The 15500-nt window shown below is 45.4% G+C and overlaps 2 protein-coding genes across 2 annotated transcripts; one reads left to right on the plus strand and one right to left on the minus strand.

Moving 5' to 3' along the window:
• Positions 1 to 3018: 3018 nt before the first annotated feature.
• Positions 3019 to 5312, minus strand: LOC103656544 (disintegrin and metalloproteinase domain-containing protein 29-like). Its single transcript, XM_008683969.2, has one exon. The coding sequence runs from the start codon at positions 5310 to 5312 to the stop codon at positions 3090 to 3092; it is 2223 nt and encodes a 740-aa protein (XP_008682191.2). The 3' UTR covers positions 3019 to 3089.
• Positions 5313 to 11232: 5920 nt separating this feature from the next.
• Positions 11233 to 14106, plus strand: LOC103656548 (disintegrin and metalloproteinase domain-containing protein 21-like). The gene has a single exon (XM_008683972.2). The coding sequence runs from the start codon at positions 11851 to 11853 to the stop codon at positions 14104 to 14106; it is 2256 nt and encodes a 751-aa protein (XP_008682194.2). The 5' UTR covers positions 11233 to 11850.
• Positions 14107 to 15500: the final 1394 nt, after the last annotated feature.

A 15500-nucleotide genomic window follows, 5' to 3' on the forward strand; every position in this document is an offset into this window, starting at 1 on the left:
TTATCCAAAGAAGACATACAAATGGCTAACAGACACATGAAAAAGTGTTCAACATCACTAGCAATCAGAGAAATACAAATCAAAACCACAATGAGATACCACCTTACACCAGTTAGAATGGCAAAAATTAACAACACAGGACACGAGTGTTGGTGAGGATGTGGAGAAAGGGGAACCCTCTTACAGTGTTGGTGGGAATGCAAGATGGCACAACCACACTGAAAAACAGTATGAAGGTTCCTCAAAAACTGAAAAATAGAGCTACCCTAAGACCCAGCAATTGCACTACTAGGTATTTACCCCAAAGATAGATATGTACTGAAAAGAAGGGGCTCCTGCACCCTAATTTTCATAGCAGCAATGTCCACAATAGCCAAACAGACCCAAAGTCCCTTATGCCCTCGGGATCCTCCACTGGGTCCCTGTCTGCAGACGTGGTGAGCTGATCCAGTTTGTGGAAAACAAGTCTTCTGCTGCAGGAAAATTCTTCTTGTCACATGTGGGTATGGTATCCATGCTGTCTAACACCTGCTGTCCTGGTTTTACTATGAATTATTTAAGTTCAGCAATCAGAGCTTCTTCCTTCTTATCTCAGTGGGCTCTGCAGACTTGGGTCAGTTCTTCCTCAGGGGGCTTCCCTTTTTTATCTGGTCTGCCTCTCCTACTCCGATGGCTTGGTGTGGTTGGCATGGACTTTAGGAGCAGTGACAAGTGTAGAGGCTCCTCTAGGGTGTCCCTAAGAAAACAGACCTGTTCAGGGTTTTTGAAGAAGGTTGAATTTTGGGGGTTTGATCACCCCAGTCAGTAGGCACATGACAGGTGCTGTAAGAAACAGCTCACAGGCATTTCCAAAGACTCACAAGAGGCGATCAATGCCCTTGTCTCCCACCTTATGGACAAATAATTCCAGGAAACCTCACATTTCCATGATGGTGTGGTTACCTATCTCCATGTCTCACTCATGCTTGTCCTTCGATGTGTTGATACAGTGAATGGCAATGAGGAACACCTGGGATAGAAGTTGCTTCTTTCCCAACAGTGTGTGGTGACCTTCTGTGCTGGGGTGTCCAACTCAGCCCTTGAGAATTTGGGGATTATTGGGGACAGCCGAGGATTGCACCCACAGAGGATGCCTGTCTTGGCCATGTTCTCCATCCAGGCTGCCATGATGCTCCTGGTAGAGTTGCAATGATCTGGGGTAGGGCTGCCACTCTAAGCTCTACACCTGATTCCCGGCTGCCACACACCGGTCTCCCCCAGGGGAGACCCAGCAGCTGGTCTCCCCTTTGGCAATAACCTAGGGGCACTGTCCTTGGTTCCCAGGACCAAATAGGCTCCACCCCCAGTCCCAACCAGGGGAAAGAGGCAGAACCCTACTGTCCACGTTAGCTCCCCTGCTGTCAACCCAATACTTTCCCATATGATTATAGCTCATCCCAACTAGGCCTGACACCTTGCTCAGTCTTGTTTAGAGAAGAATAGGAAATACACACACCTGGGGCTCCCCAGGCTGGTTCCTACTGTTTCATCTTTGCCAAGAGTCTGACCTTTTACAGCACTGAACATTTAGGGTGTGTCTTCCTGGCAACACCTGGCATCAGCCCAAGCAAAGCTACAGAACACCAACAAGCAGCAGCTCCTTCCCAGAGAGGCTAGAGGTCTGGGTGAGGAGGTGAGTGAGGCATTCTTGTCTCCAAGGCATTAGAGGGGGGCACTGGTTGCATCCCGGAAACCATCCTTGTAGACAAGAGTGTTGGGGAACCACAGCTGCTGTACTGAATTAAGAACATGCAGACTGTGTCCTATTGAAAGAATAGGCATAAGCTGCCCACACTGGGTTAACAGGTGACTTCCTCGGCATCTGAGCTCCCACTCTGGGGACATGAGACCCACATGGCCGTTTGACTGAAGGTGGGGATTCACTACACCCCACCATGGATGTGGAGTCCCAGATTTGATGATGTACACATCCCAGAAGCAACGGGTCCATAATGTTTCACAAGATCACCTCTGTATGATTTTTTTCTTTTCTTTTCTTTTATTATTTTTTAATTTTTTATTTATTATTATTATTATTATTATTATTATTATTATTATTAATTCTATTATGTTATTTTAGTCACCATACAGTACATCAATAGTTTTTGGTGCAGTGTTCTATGATTCATTGTTTGCTTATGTATGGTTATTATGAAAGCTGTCTGGGAGAACCTGAGTGGGAATCCCAGGCAAGCTCTTATCTAAGGGTGATGGAGGGGGGCGGTGAGTGTGCATGTGATTCTGTGCCCCATGCCCAGGCAACAGCTCAGAACATCAAGTTGATTTTCTCACCACATCTGCTCAGCTACTGTCACTGCTGAGCTCCCTGAAATGCAGACTAAGAGGCAAGGGAGGCATGAACATTCCAAGGGCTCCCTCTGGATGCTGAGGTCGTCAGTGGGCACTTCTGCATACCTTTCTGATTGATTTCATGGGATTCAAAGTTCAGGATCATGGTCTCAGTCTCCCACATTCAGAAATTTGCTCTCCAGGGAGCCATGGCTTGCACTAAGGGAGACTGCTCCCCAGTCACCCTCCCCTATGACCCACAGCTACCCCAGGGTGGGACAGGCAGCGTGGGTGGGGAGTAACCCTCCGTTGCCCTGAACCCACTTTGGGACTGGAGAAAGAGAGATTATCTGCACAATGAGAGAAACCTCAGTGATCTCATGAGCACTGTTTTGGAGAAATGTCATGAGTTTGCTCCTACAGGAGACTGTGGCAACTTTCTTTAATTCTGCACCCAGGGACCTCAGCTCAAGTCCCAGTGGCTCACTCAAGTGCTCTGGATAGTGTCTCAGGCTCAGTGTGGGTTCTTACAGGCTGACAAAAAAAAATGAAGACACCATCATTGTGCACTTTATAAGTTTTATTTCAGAATGTTGGTCAGTGACCTATGACACAACTGGTGTGAGAGCCCCGTGATGTGCATAGGGACCCCTGTGTCTCCTACAGACCCCTGGAAATGTGGATGTCAGTTTTGCCATGTCCTTACTGTAGTTTCTCCTGTTGTAGTGTAGTTTCTCCTGTGTTATTCTCCTGTGGATTGTCTATTTGTTGTTCAAGGGACTGGGGATGATTTCAGGATTGGCTTCATCAACTATCTTTTCTTTAACTGTAACAGTCTTGATTGTTCTTACGTTGGTGGCAAAGCCAAAGAGAAATGCAGCTATTAAGGCATAAATGCGAGCAAAGACCACTCTCAGATATATCACTGATTCATCATTTTGCCTGACTGATCGCATTCTACTAGGAGGGGATCCACTGTCTATGCTCCCACCAGCACCTCTGTCAATGCACAGTGGAGGATCCCAACCTACGTGGCAATGACAGTTCCTGTTATTGTTGCAAATCCCCCTGTAACTGCATTTCTCAGGTAAACAGTCATAATTCAGCTGAGCCACAATGCCATTGCAGTAGGTGTTGTTACAGAACTTTCCGGGAGCACAGGGAGTACCAGGTCTCACGTGACCAGCATCATTTGCTCCTGTGGAGCGATGTGAGTCCAGCCCAAAACACAAAAACCCCAAGATCAGAGACTGATGGAATCCCACATGTTCTTGCAATGGAGGGAGATGTGTGACATTACCACATTGCAGCCTTCCACACTGAATGTCATCTTGGGCACAGGCGTTACCTTTCTTTCTCCGAGCATCTCTTGTGCAGTATCCATATCTATCTCCTCTTTTATTTATGTCATAGCAGGCATCTGCACCTTTCACAGCATTTTTACCAAAGATTTCTTGGCAGTGCACAGTGCGGTCAGTGCAATTTCCATGATAGCAGTAGCCCTCTTCAGTGCATGGGGTTCCATCTTGCATATAGAAATCATCAGGGCAGGCCAGGGACTCCCCACGGCAGTACTCTGGAAGGTCACACATAGTTTGGATTGGTCTGCAGAGTGTCCCAGCAGGGGAATAGATGCAGTTTGTACAGCATCTGCCTGTATTACATTTGCTGCCAGTGGTGAAGGTACAATCACTCGTACAGCACGGGTTCCTGTAACACTGTTTGAAGGAGCCACAGTCACACTCTTCGCCTTGATCCACTATGTAGTTTCCACAACGATCGTGGGTTAGGCTTTTATTGAAATATATCATATCAGTTCTGAATATGCAGTCAGCTGTTGGACCACGCAGTACATGGTTTAAATGTACAAAGGTACAGTTACTGAAGGAATCTGTCAGACCAGGTGGTCTGTACATAATGCACGTGGATCTTCTCTGGCAAGTACAAGTTACAGTGTCATAGTAGAAACCAAAACTTCTTCCCACTTTTTGCGCTGCTATGATAGACAACACTAAATACTGTCTGCCTAGGTAACCAAGCATGATGAGGTTTTTATCTGAGCAAAAACTATATATGGCAGGTTCAATATCATTATCCTCTGGCCATTCTTTAATCACAATTATGGATGAATGTGGTTTCAAACGTGAATACATACTATATCTAAAGTGTTGAAAATATTGATTCCCAACCACGTTAACTGGATCTCTCCTATCATAAATGATAATGGAGGAAATATAATAACTTACATCAACAGCTTGAAACAATGTGTCAATTAAACTAAATACCCTTATCAAGAATTGGGCACATTTTGACACGTTATTGAATACAGCATACATTGAGTTGGAACTTAGGGCAAGTGCTTTCACATTTCCATGATGGGATGCATACATCTTACTAGAGATCCTGGGGACAGCACTGGCATTTGCTTGAGAGAACATGGGGTCCCTAACCTCCTTATGTCCCAGTTCATAGGTAGGTCCTGTTGCATTGGTGTCTGCCACTATCTGAGAAACAATGTGTTCAAACCTTTGGGAATTGCTGAGGGGTTTGATTTCATAGGCAAGGTCATCCAACTTCATGATACCTTCAAGACCCCCATAGCACGTGTCCACGGTGACCATGGAAAGGGGAATCTCCTCCAGGTAGCCGAGGTAGTAACAGTCTGGAGGGATGAAGGGGTAGTCCATCTGCAAGGCTTCTTGGTCATCCTGAGTCATCATCAGCAGATGTCTGGACCAAAACAGCTTCTTGCGCCGCATGTGGATAACGTGTCTCTTGCCCCCAAAATGCAGACTGTAGGACAGCCAGCCTGGCATCTGAATGCCTTTGCCGTGGTGCAGCTCCTTCCTGGGAATGACCACCTCAGAGGAGATGTAGCGCCATGAGGGACGGCCTTGAGAACCTCGGACAGGAGCCAGTCCTGCCCAGAGTACAAGTAGCAAGAGGAGCACCCTCATGGTGACCTGGCCCTCTGCCAGCCCCATGCCCCTTCTCTGGGACATCTGTCAGTGAGACTGGGTAAAGGGAGGATCCTCAGGAAGCCAGGTCTAGAGCATCTGACAGGAGACAGGGCTGCCTCAGGCTGCCAGCACCCTACACCTGGGAGCCACCTGTGGGGATTAGGTCACAGTCACAGGGTGTGGCAGTGGATGGGTCTGACGTAAGTTCAGCTGGGCTGGTGGTGGGAGAGGTGGGTGGGCCATGTGCATGAGTGTTCACATGGACATGGGAAGGGAGTTGGACCCAGAGGCATCCCTAGATTCAACACGTTTAATCTTTCCTCCAGATACTTGAATAGGTGACATACAGTTATAACAGAATTAACTCCTTTACCACTTCCATCTCCCATGGTACTTCTGAGTCACTTTCAGTGGATTGCCCCCATTCATCACTCTGGAGGCCACTCTTTCCTACTTCCTTGGCATGTGGAGGTAGACATTGCAAATTTTACCTTATATGTGTTGAAAATAATGGTTTGTAATGTTACATGTCTTAGCACATGCCTTATTCTGGTTTGCCACTTATTTGCAAGTCATTTTATCCTTTTGGTTTTTGCATTGAAACTTCTTTTGAGCTTACTGAGTAGAGTAACTACTCAAAGTAACTTTGAGCTTACTGCGTAGAGTAGAGTAGAACATCGTGTGATGTTCGGTGAGTTACAAGTTTGTATGTCACTTTTTTCTCACACCAGATGGTGAGACCAGAATGTACCACTGACCACATATGAGACCCAGCTTTCGTTTCCTGTACTCCTCTATTTTGGTTCTTTCCTGGACTTAGGCAGCATGAGTGGTTCCTTTCTCAGCTGAAGACACAGGGGAGCTGGGGTTACTTTCATAGTTGGCATCATGGAACCTGGGTGTACTCAGGAAATGTTACCAACAACTCTACTCCCTTCTTTGGTTAACTAACCAAACAGCCCCCCCCCTTTTAAGTCCCCTGTGTCAGTCAGAAACCTCACTGTTGGCTTTTCAAAAAGAGTGTGACTCTGTCCAGGTGTCTGGTCTCCTGAGTAAGGCTTACATTCCTTTCCAATCAAAACTCATCTCTTGGAGAAAAAAAAAGATGGCGGAGGACTAGGGAAACTTTTTTCAGCTGGTCCCCTGAATCAAGCAGGATATCAAACAGATCATCCTGAACACCCATGAAATCAGGCCGAGACGTAGGAAGATACATCTGGATCTCTACAAATGAACATCTCCAGCACTGAATATTAAGGTACAAAGTGGGGACTCGTGAATCCGTGCACAGATATCGGAAGATAAATGGAAGGGGAGGGAGCTGATGCGCTTGGGTGCTGGGAAGCAGTAGCGACGTGCACTGGGAGGCAGGCCAGAGTCACGGGCCTGCGAAAGAGCAGACTGAGACCGTGAGCCTGGGAATGCGCATGCTACCAGACTGAAAACCAGAGCTCCGGAGCGCTTGCTGGAACCAGACTGATACCGGAAGCTCGGGAGTGCGTGCACAACCAGACTGAAAACCAGTCTCCAGAGCACGTGTGAACCACACTGAAACAGCGAGCTCGGGATCACGCATGGGAACCAGGGGCGGCTGGTGGTGTTAGAAACACAAAGGACAGAGAAGTGCCAGCCCTGGAAGTGAGGGCTGAGAGAGCGGCTGTGGGGCGCACAACCTGGGACGCTGCAGGGGTTTTAGCAGCACCGACAGAAACAGAGTTAAAGTGGCCAAGAGAGCTCAGTGGAGAGTGGACTGCGATCTCTCTGTTCTGAGACAGAGGCTAGGACACAGCCACTGCTGCTCTGACTCTCAGAAGAGTCACAGACAACCTCCAGGGAAAGCAGCCGGAGAATAAAAGCCTGGAAATACCAGCTCACATTGTGCCCATCCCCATCCCCACTTGCAGGGGACAGGGAGACTCTACCCAAACAGGGTTGCCTGAGTATCAGCGCAGCAGGACCCTCCCCCAGAAGGCAGGCTGAAATATCAAGAAGCCTACATCCGTAAGGTCCCTATAAAACAAGTGCACACTACCTGGGTCCTGGTCAGTAATTTGGGCTCTGGGCATCCCTGCAACCTCTCCTCATCAGAATGATGAGGAGGAGAAATACCCCACAGCTGGGAAAAAATAATGAGTCTGTGGCCTCTGCCACAGAACTGATGGATATGGACATAACCAAATTATCGGAAATGGAGTTCAGAGTAACAATGGTCAAGATGATGTGCATGCATGAAAAAAAATATTAATGAAAATATTAACGAGAGTATAGAATATCTAGGGCAGAAATGAGACCGAACCTGGCAGAAAGTAAAAACGCTATGAATCAAATGCAATCTAAACTAGATGCTCTGAGGGCCAGGGTACATGAGGCAGAAGACCGAATTAATGAATTGGAGGATGGGATGGTAGAAGAGAAAGTTAAAACAGAAACTTACCTCAAAAAAACCCAATCTCAAGAATGTAGATTATGGGGGCGCCTGGGTGGCACAGTCATTAAGCGTCTGCCTTCGGCTCAGGGCCTGATCCAGGCATTCTGGGATCGAGCCCCACATCAGGCTCCCCGGCTGGGAGGCTGCTTCTTCATCTCCCAATCCCCCTGCTTGTGTTCCCTCTCTTGCTGGTGGTCTCTCTCTGTCAAATAAATAAACAAAATCTTAAAAAAAAAAAGAATGTAGATTATGGGAGATTACTGACTCAATGAAACGTTCCAATGTCAGAATCATCGGCATCCCTGAGGGGTTTGAGAAAGAGAGAGGTCTAGAAAAGATATTTGAACAAACTGTATCTGGGAACTTCCCTGATCTGGCAAAGAAAACAAGCATTCATGTCCAAGAGGCAGAGAGGACCCCTCCCAAGGTCAATGACAACAGACCTACACCAAGTCACGTCATAGTGCATTTGCAAATATTAGATCCAAGGATACAGTATTGAAAGCAACCAAAGGGAAGAAAATCCTTACGTACAAAGGGGAAAATATCAGAATAACGTCAGATCTTTCTACAGAGACCTGGCAGGCTAGGAAGGTTTGGCAGGGTATTTTCAAAGCTCTATCTGAGAAGAACATGCAACCAAGGATCCTTTATCCAGCAAGGCTGTCATTCAGAATTGATGGAGAGATAAGCACCTTCCAAGATCAGCAGAAACTAAAGGAATTCGTAACCACCAAAGCAGCTCTACATGAGATATTAAGGGGGGTTCTTTAAAAGTAAAAAGGCACCAAAAGTGATATAGAACAGAAATTTACAAGCTATAGAAACAAAGACTTCACAGGCAACATGACATCATTAAAATCATATCTTTCAATAATCACTTTCAATGTGAATGCCCCAAATGCTCCCATGAAACTCCACAGGGTTGCAGATTGGATAAAAAGACATGACCCATCCATTTGCTGTCTACAAGAGACTCATTTTGAACCTAAAGGTACATACAGACAAAGTGAAGGGATGGAAAGCCATTTTTCATGCCAATGGACCTCAAAAGAAAGCTGGAGTAGCAATTCTCATATTAGACAGATTACATTTTAACTAAAGACTGTTGTTAAAGATACAGAAGGACACTATATTATTCTTAAAGGATGTATCGAACAAGTGGATATGACAATTATAAATATCTATGCCGCCAACAGGGGAACAGCTAGATACACAAGCCAACTCTTAACCAGAATAAAGAGACATATAGATAATAATAAGTTAATTGCAGGGGACCTCAACACTCCACTGTCAGCAATTGACAGATCGCCTAAGCAGAAAATGAACAAAGAAACAAGAGCTTTGAATGACATACTGGACCAGATGGACCTCATAGATATATATAGAACACTACACCCCAGAACAACAGAATACTCATTCTTTTCTAATGCACATGGAACTTTCTCCAGAATTGACCATATGCTGGGTCTCAAAACAGGTCTCAACCAATACCAAAAGACTGAGATTATTCCCTGCATATTCTCAGACCACAGTGCTTTGATACTGGAACTCAATCACAAGGACAAATTTGGAAGAAACTCAAACACTTGGAAACTTAGAACCATCATGTTCAAGAATGATTGGGTAAACCAGGAAATTAAAAATCAATTTAAATGATTTTTGGAGACCAATGACAATGAAAACACTTTGGTCCAAAACGTTTGGGACACTGCAAAGGCAGTCCTAAGGGGAAAATACATAGCCATCCAAGCCTCACTCAAGAGAATTGAAAAATCTAAAGTGCAGTTTTTAGTAAGGAGGGCATGTATTGCATGATGCATTGGGTGTTATACACAATAAATAAAAAAATAAATATAAAAATGTCTATAACACCCAAAGCAATCTACACATTCAGTGAAACCCCTATCAAAATACCACCAGGAATTGTCAGAGAGTTGGAACAAATACTCCTACAATTTGTATGGAATCACAAAAGACCCCAGACAAAGCAATCCTGAAAAATCAAAGCAAAGCTGAAGTCCTCACTATTCTGGATTTAATAGTGTATTGCAAATATGTGATCATCAAGACAGTATTGTACTGGCACAGAAAGAGATGCATAGATCAGTGGAACAGAATAGAATACTCAGAATTGGACCCACAACTCTATGGTCAACTAATCTTCAACAAAACTGGAAAGAATATCCAATGGAAAAAAAGACAGTCTCTTCAACACATGGGGTTGGTAAAACTGGACAGCCACATGCAGAAGAACAAAAGTGGACCACTTTTTTTTTTTACACCTACACAAAAATAAATTAAATGGTCGAAAGACCTAAACCTGACACAAGAAACCATCAAAATCCTAGTTGAGAACACAGGCAGTAACTTCCTTTATAACATCCTTACAAATTTTTTCTAGATATATCTCCAGAGGCAAGGGAAACAAATGCAAAATAAACTTTTGGGACTTCAATTTAAAAAAAGAGAGAGGAAACAAACAAACAAAAACAACTACTTCTGCACAGTGAAGGAAATGAAAAACAAAACTAAAAGCAAACTCTGGAATAGGAGAAAATATTTGCAAATTCCACATCTGATAAAGGGCTAACATCCAAAATATGTAAGGATTCTAAAAATTATTTTCACATTTTCAGTAGAGAGCATGTCCGTGGAGCTCAGCATACTGTCACAAAAGAAGCAGAATTCCTGTCTTTCACTTTTGTATTGTGATAAGATCTCACTAAACATGAGATCTACTCTCTTAAAAATTTAACTGTGCAGCTCAGTATTGTTAATACAGTTCCAGGATTTTGGAGCAGACCTCTAGAACTTAATCATCTTGAATAACAGAAAATCATACCCCTTGAGATGCAGCTTCCCAATTTCCCTCCAGACCAACCCCTGAGAACAACAATTCCACTCTCTGTTTTACTGTTACCAAACCCAAATTCAGCTGCCCATTGTTGGAAAGGCCAATATTCAAGAGATGAGTTTTGATTGGAAAGGAATGTGAGCTTTATTCAGGAGGCCAGCCACCTGGGCAGAAGTCTCACTCCTGTTCAAAAGACAGCAGTGAGATTTCTGCCTGACCTAGGGGATATGAAAGGGGTTTAGGGTAATTGATCAAGAAGGGAGAGCAGTGGTTGGCAACGTTTAAATTCACATGCAGCCTCCATGGTGCCAACTACAAAAGTTACCTCAGCCTCCCTGTATCTTCAGCTGAGAAGGGAACCACACATGTTGCCAAAGTCCAGAAATGAACCACAGTATAGGATTAGAGGCAACAAAACCTGGCTCTCACATGTGCTCAGCAGTACATTCTGTTCTCACCAGCTAGTGTGAGAAAAAAATGACATACAAACTTGTAACTCACCGAATATCACACGGAGTACTGGGGAATGTTTTACTCAGTAAGCTCAAAGAAAGCTTCAAAGCAAAACCAAAACGATCACGGGCACCTGGGTGGCTCAGTCATTTGGACGTCTCCCTTCAGCTCAGGTCATCATTTCAGGGTGCTGGGATCAAGCTCCACGTCAGGCTCCCTGCTCAGCAGGAGCCTGCTTCTCCCTCTCATCCCTGCTCATGCTGTCTTCTAGCTATCTCTGTCTGTCTCTCTCTCAAATAAAGATATAAAAAAAGGATCAAATGACTTACAAATTAATGGCAAACCAGAATAAGACATGTACTATTAGAAAGCCATTATTTCAACACCTATAAGGTAAAATTTGCAATGTCTATCTCCACATGCCAAGGAAGTAGGAAAGAGTGGCCCCCATAGTGAGGAATGGGGGCAATCCACTGAAAGTGACCCAGCAGTACCATGGGACATGGAAGTGGTAAAGGAGTTAATTCTGTTATAACTGTACATCACCTATTCAAGTATCTGGAGGAAAGATTAAATGTGTTGAATCTAGGGATGCCTCTGGGCCCAACTCCCTTCCCATATCCATGCCCACCCACCTCTCCCACACCCACCCCAGCTGAACTGATGTGCAGACCCACCAACTGCCACACCCTGTGACTGTGACCTAATCCCCACAGGTGGCTCCCAGGTGTAGGGTGCTGGCAGCCTGAGGCAGCCCTGTCTCCTGTCAGATGCTCTAGACCTGGCTTCCTGAGGATCCTCCCTTTACCCAGTCTCACTGACAGATGTCCCTGAGAAGGGGCATGGGGCTGGCAGAGGGCCAGGTCACCATGAGGGTGCTCCTCTTGCTGCTTGCACTCTGGGCAGGACTGGCTCCTGTCCGGGGTTCTCAAGGCCGTCCCTCATGGCGCTACATCTCCTCTGAGGTGGTCATTCCCAGGAAGGAGCTGCACCACGGCAAAGGCATTCAGATGCCAGGCTGGCTGTCCTACAGTCTGCATTTTGGGGGCAAGAGACACGTTATCCACATGCGGCGCAAGAAGCTGTTTTGGTCCAGACATCTGCTGATGATGACTCAGGATGACCAAGAAGCCTTGCAGATGGACTACCCCTTCATCCCTCCAGACTGTTACTACCTCGGCTACCTGGAGGAGATTCCCCTTTCCATGGTCACCGTGGACACGTGCTATGGGGGTCTTGAAGGTATCATGAAGTTGGATGACCTTGCCTATGAAATCAAACCCCTCAGCAATTCCCAAAGGTTTGAACACATTGTTTCTCAGATAGTGGCAGACACCAATGCAACTGGACTTGCCTATAAACTGGTACGTAAGGAGATTAGCGACCCCATGTTCTCTCAAGCAAATGCCAGTGCTGTCCCCAGGATCTCTAGTAAGATGTATTCATCCCATCATGGAAGGGTGAAAGGAATGGCTTTAAGTTCCAACTCGATGTATACTGTGTTTAACAACGTGTCAAAATGTACCCAGTTCCTCATCAGGCTATTTAGTTTAATTGACACGTTCTTTCATGCTATTGATATAAATTATTATATTTCATCCATGATCATTTATAATCAGAGAGATCCAGCTGCCATGGGCAATTATCACCCGACACAGAATCCATATTTTCGACACTATGAGAGGCAAGTGTTTCAAATATTTCAACCACATTCATCCTTAATTGTGATAAAAGAAGGGCCACAGGATCAAAATTTTGAGCCTGTGTTGTATGGTGTATGCCGTTTTCGAAACCTTGTCATGCTTGGTTATTTAGGCAGACAGTATTTTTTGTTGTCTGTCATAGCAACACAAAAGTTGGGAAGAAGTTTTGGTATATACTATGATTCGTTACACTGTTCATGCCAGAGAAGGTCCACATGCATTATGAACACATCACCTGGTCTGACAGATTCCTTCAGTAACTGTTCCTATATGCATATGCAGCACATAGTGGGTGGCGAGGTACTCGAGTGCATGTACAGGACTGACACTGTGTATTTCAATAAAAGCCTTACGCACGATCGTTGTGGAAACTACATAGTGGATCAAGGCGAAGAGTGTGACTGTGGCTCCTTCAAACAGTGTTACAGCAACCCGTGCTGTACGAGTGATTGTACCTTCACCACTGGCAGCAAATGTAATACAGGCAGATGCTGTACAAACTGCATCTATTCCCCTGCTGGGACGCTCTGCAGACCAATCCAAACTATGTGTGACCTTCCAGAGTACTGCCGTGGGGAGTCCCTGGCCTGCCCTGATGATTTCTATATGCAAGATGGAACCCCATGCACTGAAGAGGGCTACTGCTATCATGGAAATTGCACTGATCGCACTGTGCACTGCCAAGAAATCTTTGGTAAAAATGCTGTGAAAGGTCCAGATGCCTGCTATACCATAAATATTAGAGCAGAAAGATATGGACATTGCAGAAGACAAGCCGATAAAATGAAGAGTGTTGCCTGTGCCCTCCAGGACATTCAGTGTGGAAGGCTGCAATGTGGTAATGTCACGCATCTTCCCCAGTTGCAAGAACATGTGGGATTCCATCAGTCTCTGATCTCAGGGTTCTGGTGCTTTGGGCTGGACTCACATCGCTCCACAGGAGCAAATGATGTTGGTCACGTGAGACCTGGTACTCCCTGTGCTCCCGGAAAGTTCTGTAACAACACCTACTGCAATGGCACTGTGGCTCAGCTGTATTATGACTGTTTACCTGAGAAATGCAGTTACAGGGGGATTTGCAACAATAACAGGAACTGTCATTGCCACGTAGGTTGGGATCCTCCACTGTGCATTGACAGAGGTGCTGGTGGGAGCATAGACAGTGGACCCCCTCCTAGTAGAATGCGATCAGTCAGGCAAAGTGATGAATCAGTGGTATATCTGAGAGTGGTCTTTGCTCGCATTTATGCCTTAATAGCTGCACTCCTCTTTGGCGTCGCCACAAATGTAAGAACTATCAAGACAGTTAGAGTTAAGGAAGAGATAGTTGATACAGACAATCCTGAAATCAGCCACCAGACTCCTAAAAAACAATAGGCAATCCACAGGAGCACGAATGAAACTAAAGTAAGGAGGTGGCAAAGCTGACATCTACATTTCCAGGGGTCTTCCGGAGACACTGGGGTCCCCACACACATCTCTTGACTCTGACAGTCTGTGATAGGTCATTGAAGAGCATTCTGAAATAAATTGTGAAAAGCGCATTGTGCTGGTTTCTATTTATTTTTGTAAGCCTGTATTAGCCTACACTGATCAAGAGACACTGTCCTGAGTACTGAGTCAGCAGCTGGGACTTGAGCTGAGGCTCATGGGTGCAGAACTAAGGGAAGTTGCCACAGGCTCCTGTACGGGCAAATTAATGACATTTTCCCAAAACATTGCTCATGAGCATTGAGGTTTCTCTCATTGTCCAGATAATTTCTCCTTCTCCATCCCAAAGTGGGTTCAGGGTGATGGAGGGCTACTACCCACCCAAGGTGCCTGTTGACACTGTGGTGGTTGTGGGCAGTAGGGGAGAGTGACTGGGGTACGATCTCACCTAGTGCAAGCCATGCCATCCTGCAGAGCAAGTTTCTGAATGAGGGAGCCTGAGACCATGATCCTGAATATTGAATCCCATGATATTAATCAGAAAGATAGGCAGATGTGTCCATTGATGACTCTGGTACCCATCTGGAGCCCTAGGAAAGTTCATCCCACCCTTCCCTCCTAGTTTGCATTTCAGGGAGCTGAGCAGTGACAGTAGCTGAGCAGATGTGGTGAGAAAAATCAACTTGATGTACTGAGCTGCTGGCTGGGCATGGGACATAGAGTCCTATGTAAACTCACCCCCATCACCCTTAGATAAGTGTCTAACAGGGATTCCCACTCTGGTTCTCCTAGATGCCTTTTTTTTAAAATTTGTTATTATGTTATGTCTGTCACCATACAGTACATCCTTAGTTTTTAATGTAGTGTTCCATGATTCATTGTTTGCGTATAACACCCAGTGCTCCATGCAACACGTGTCCTCCTTAATACCCACCACCGGCCTATCCCAATACCCCACCCCATCCCCTCTGAAGCCCTCAGTTTGTTTCTCAGAGTCCACAGTCTCTTGTGGTTCATTCCCCCTCCTGTTTACCCCCCTTCATTCTTCCCTTCCTTGTCCTACTGATCTTCCTGCTATTTCTTATGTTCCATTAATGAGTGAAACCATATGATAATTGTCTTTTTCTGCTTGACTTATTCACTTAGCATTATCTCCTCCAGTCCCGTCCATGTTGCTGCAAATGTTGGGTAATTGTTCTTTCTGATGGCTGAGTAATATACCATTCTATATATGGACCACATCTTCTTAATCCAGTCATCTGTTGAAGGGCATCTCGGCTGCTTCCATGATTTAGCTATAGTGGACAATGCTGCTATGAACATTGGGGTGCATATGGCCC

The sequence above is a fragment of the Ursus maritimus genome, unplaced genomic scaffold (genome assembly GCF_017311325.1).
Source record: "Ursus maritimus isolate PB19 unplaced genomic scaffold, ASM1731132v1 scaffold_44, whole genome shotgun sequence".
Classification (NCBI taxonomy): domain Eukaryota; kingdom Metazoa; phylum Chordata; class Mammalia; order Carnivora; family Ursidae; genus Ursus; species Ursus maritimus.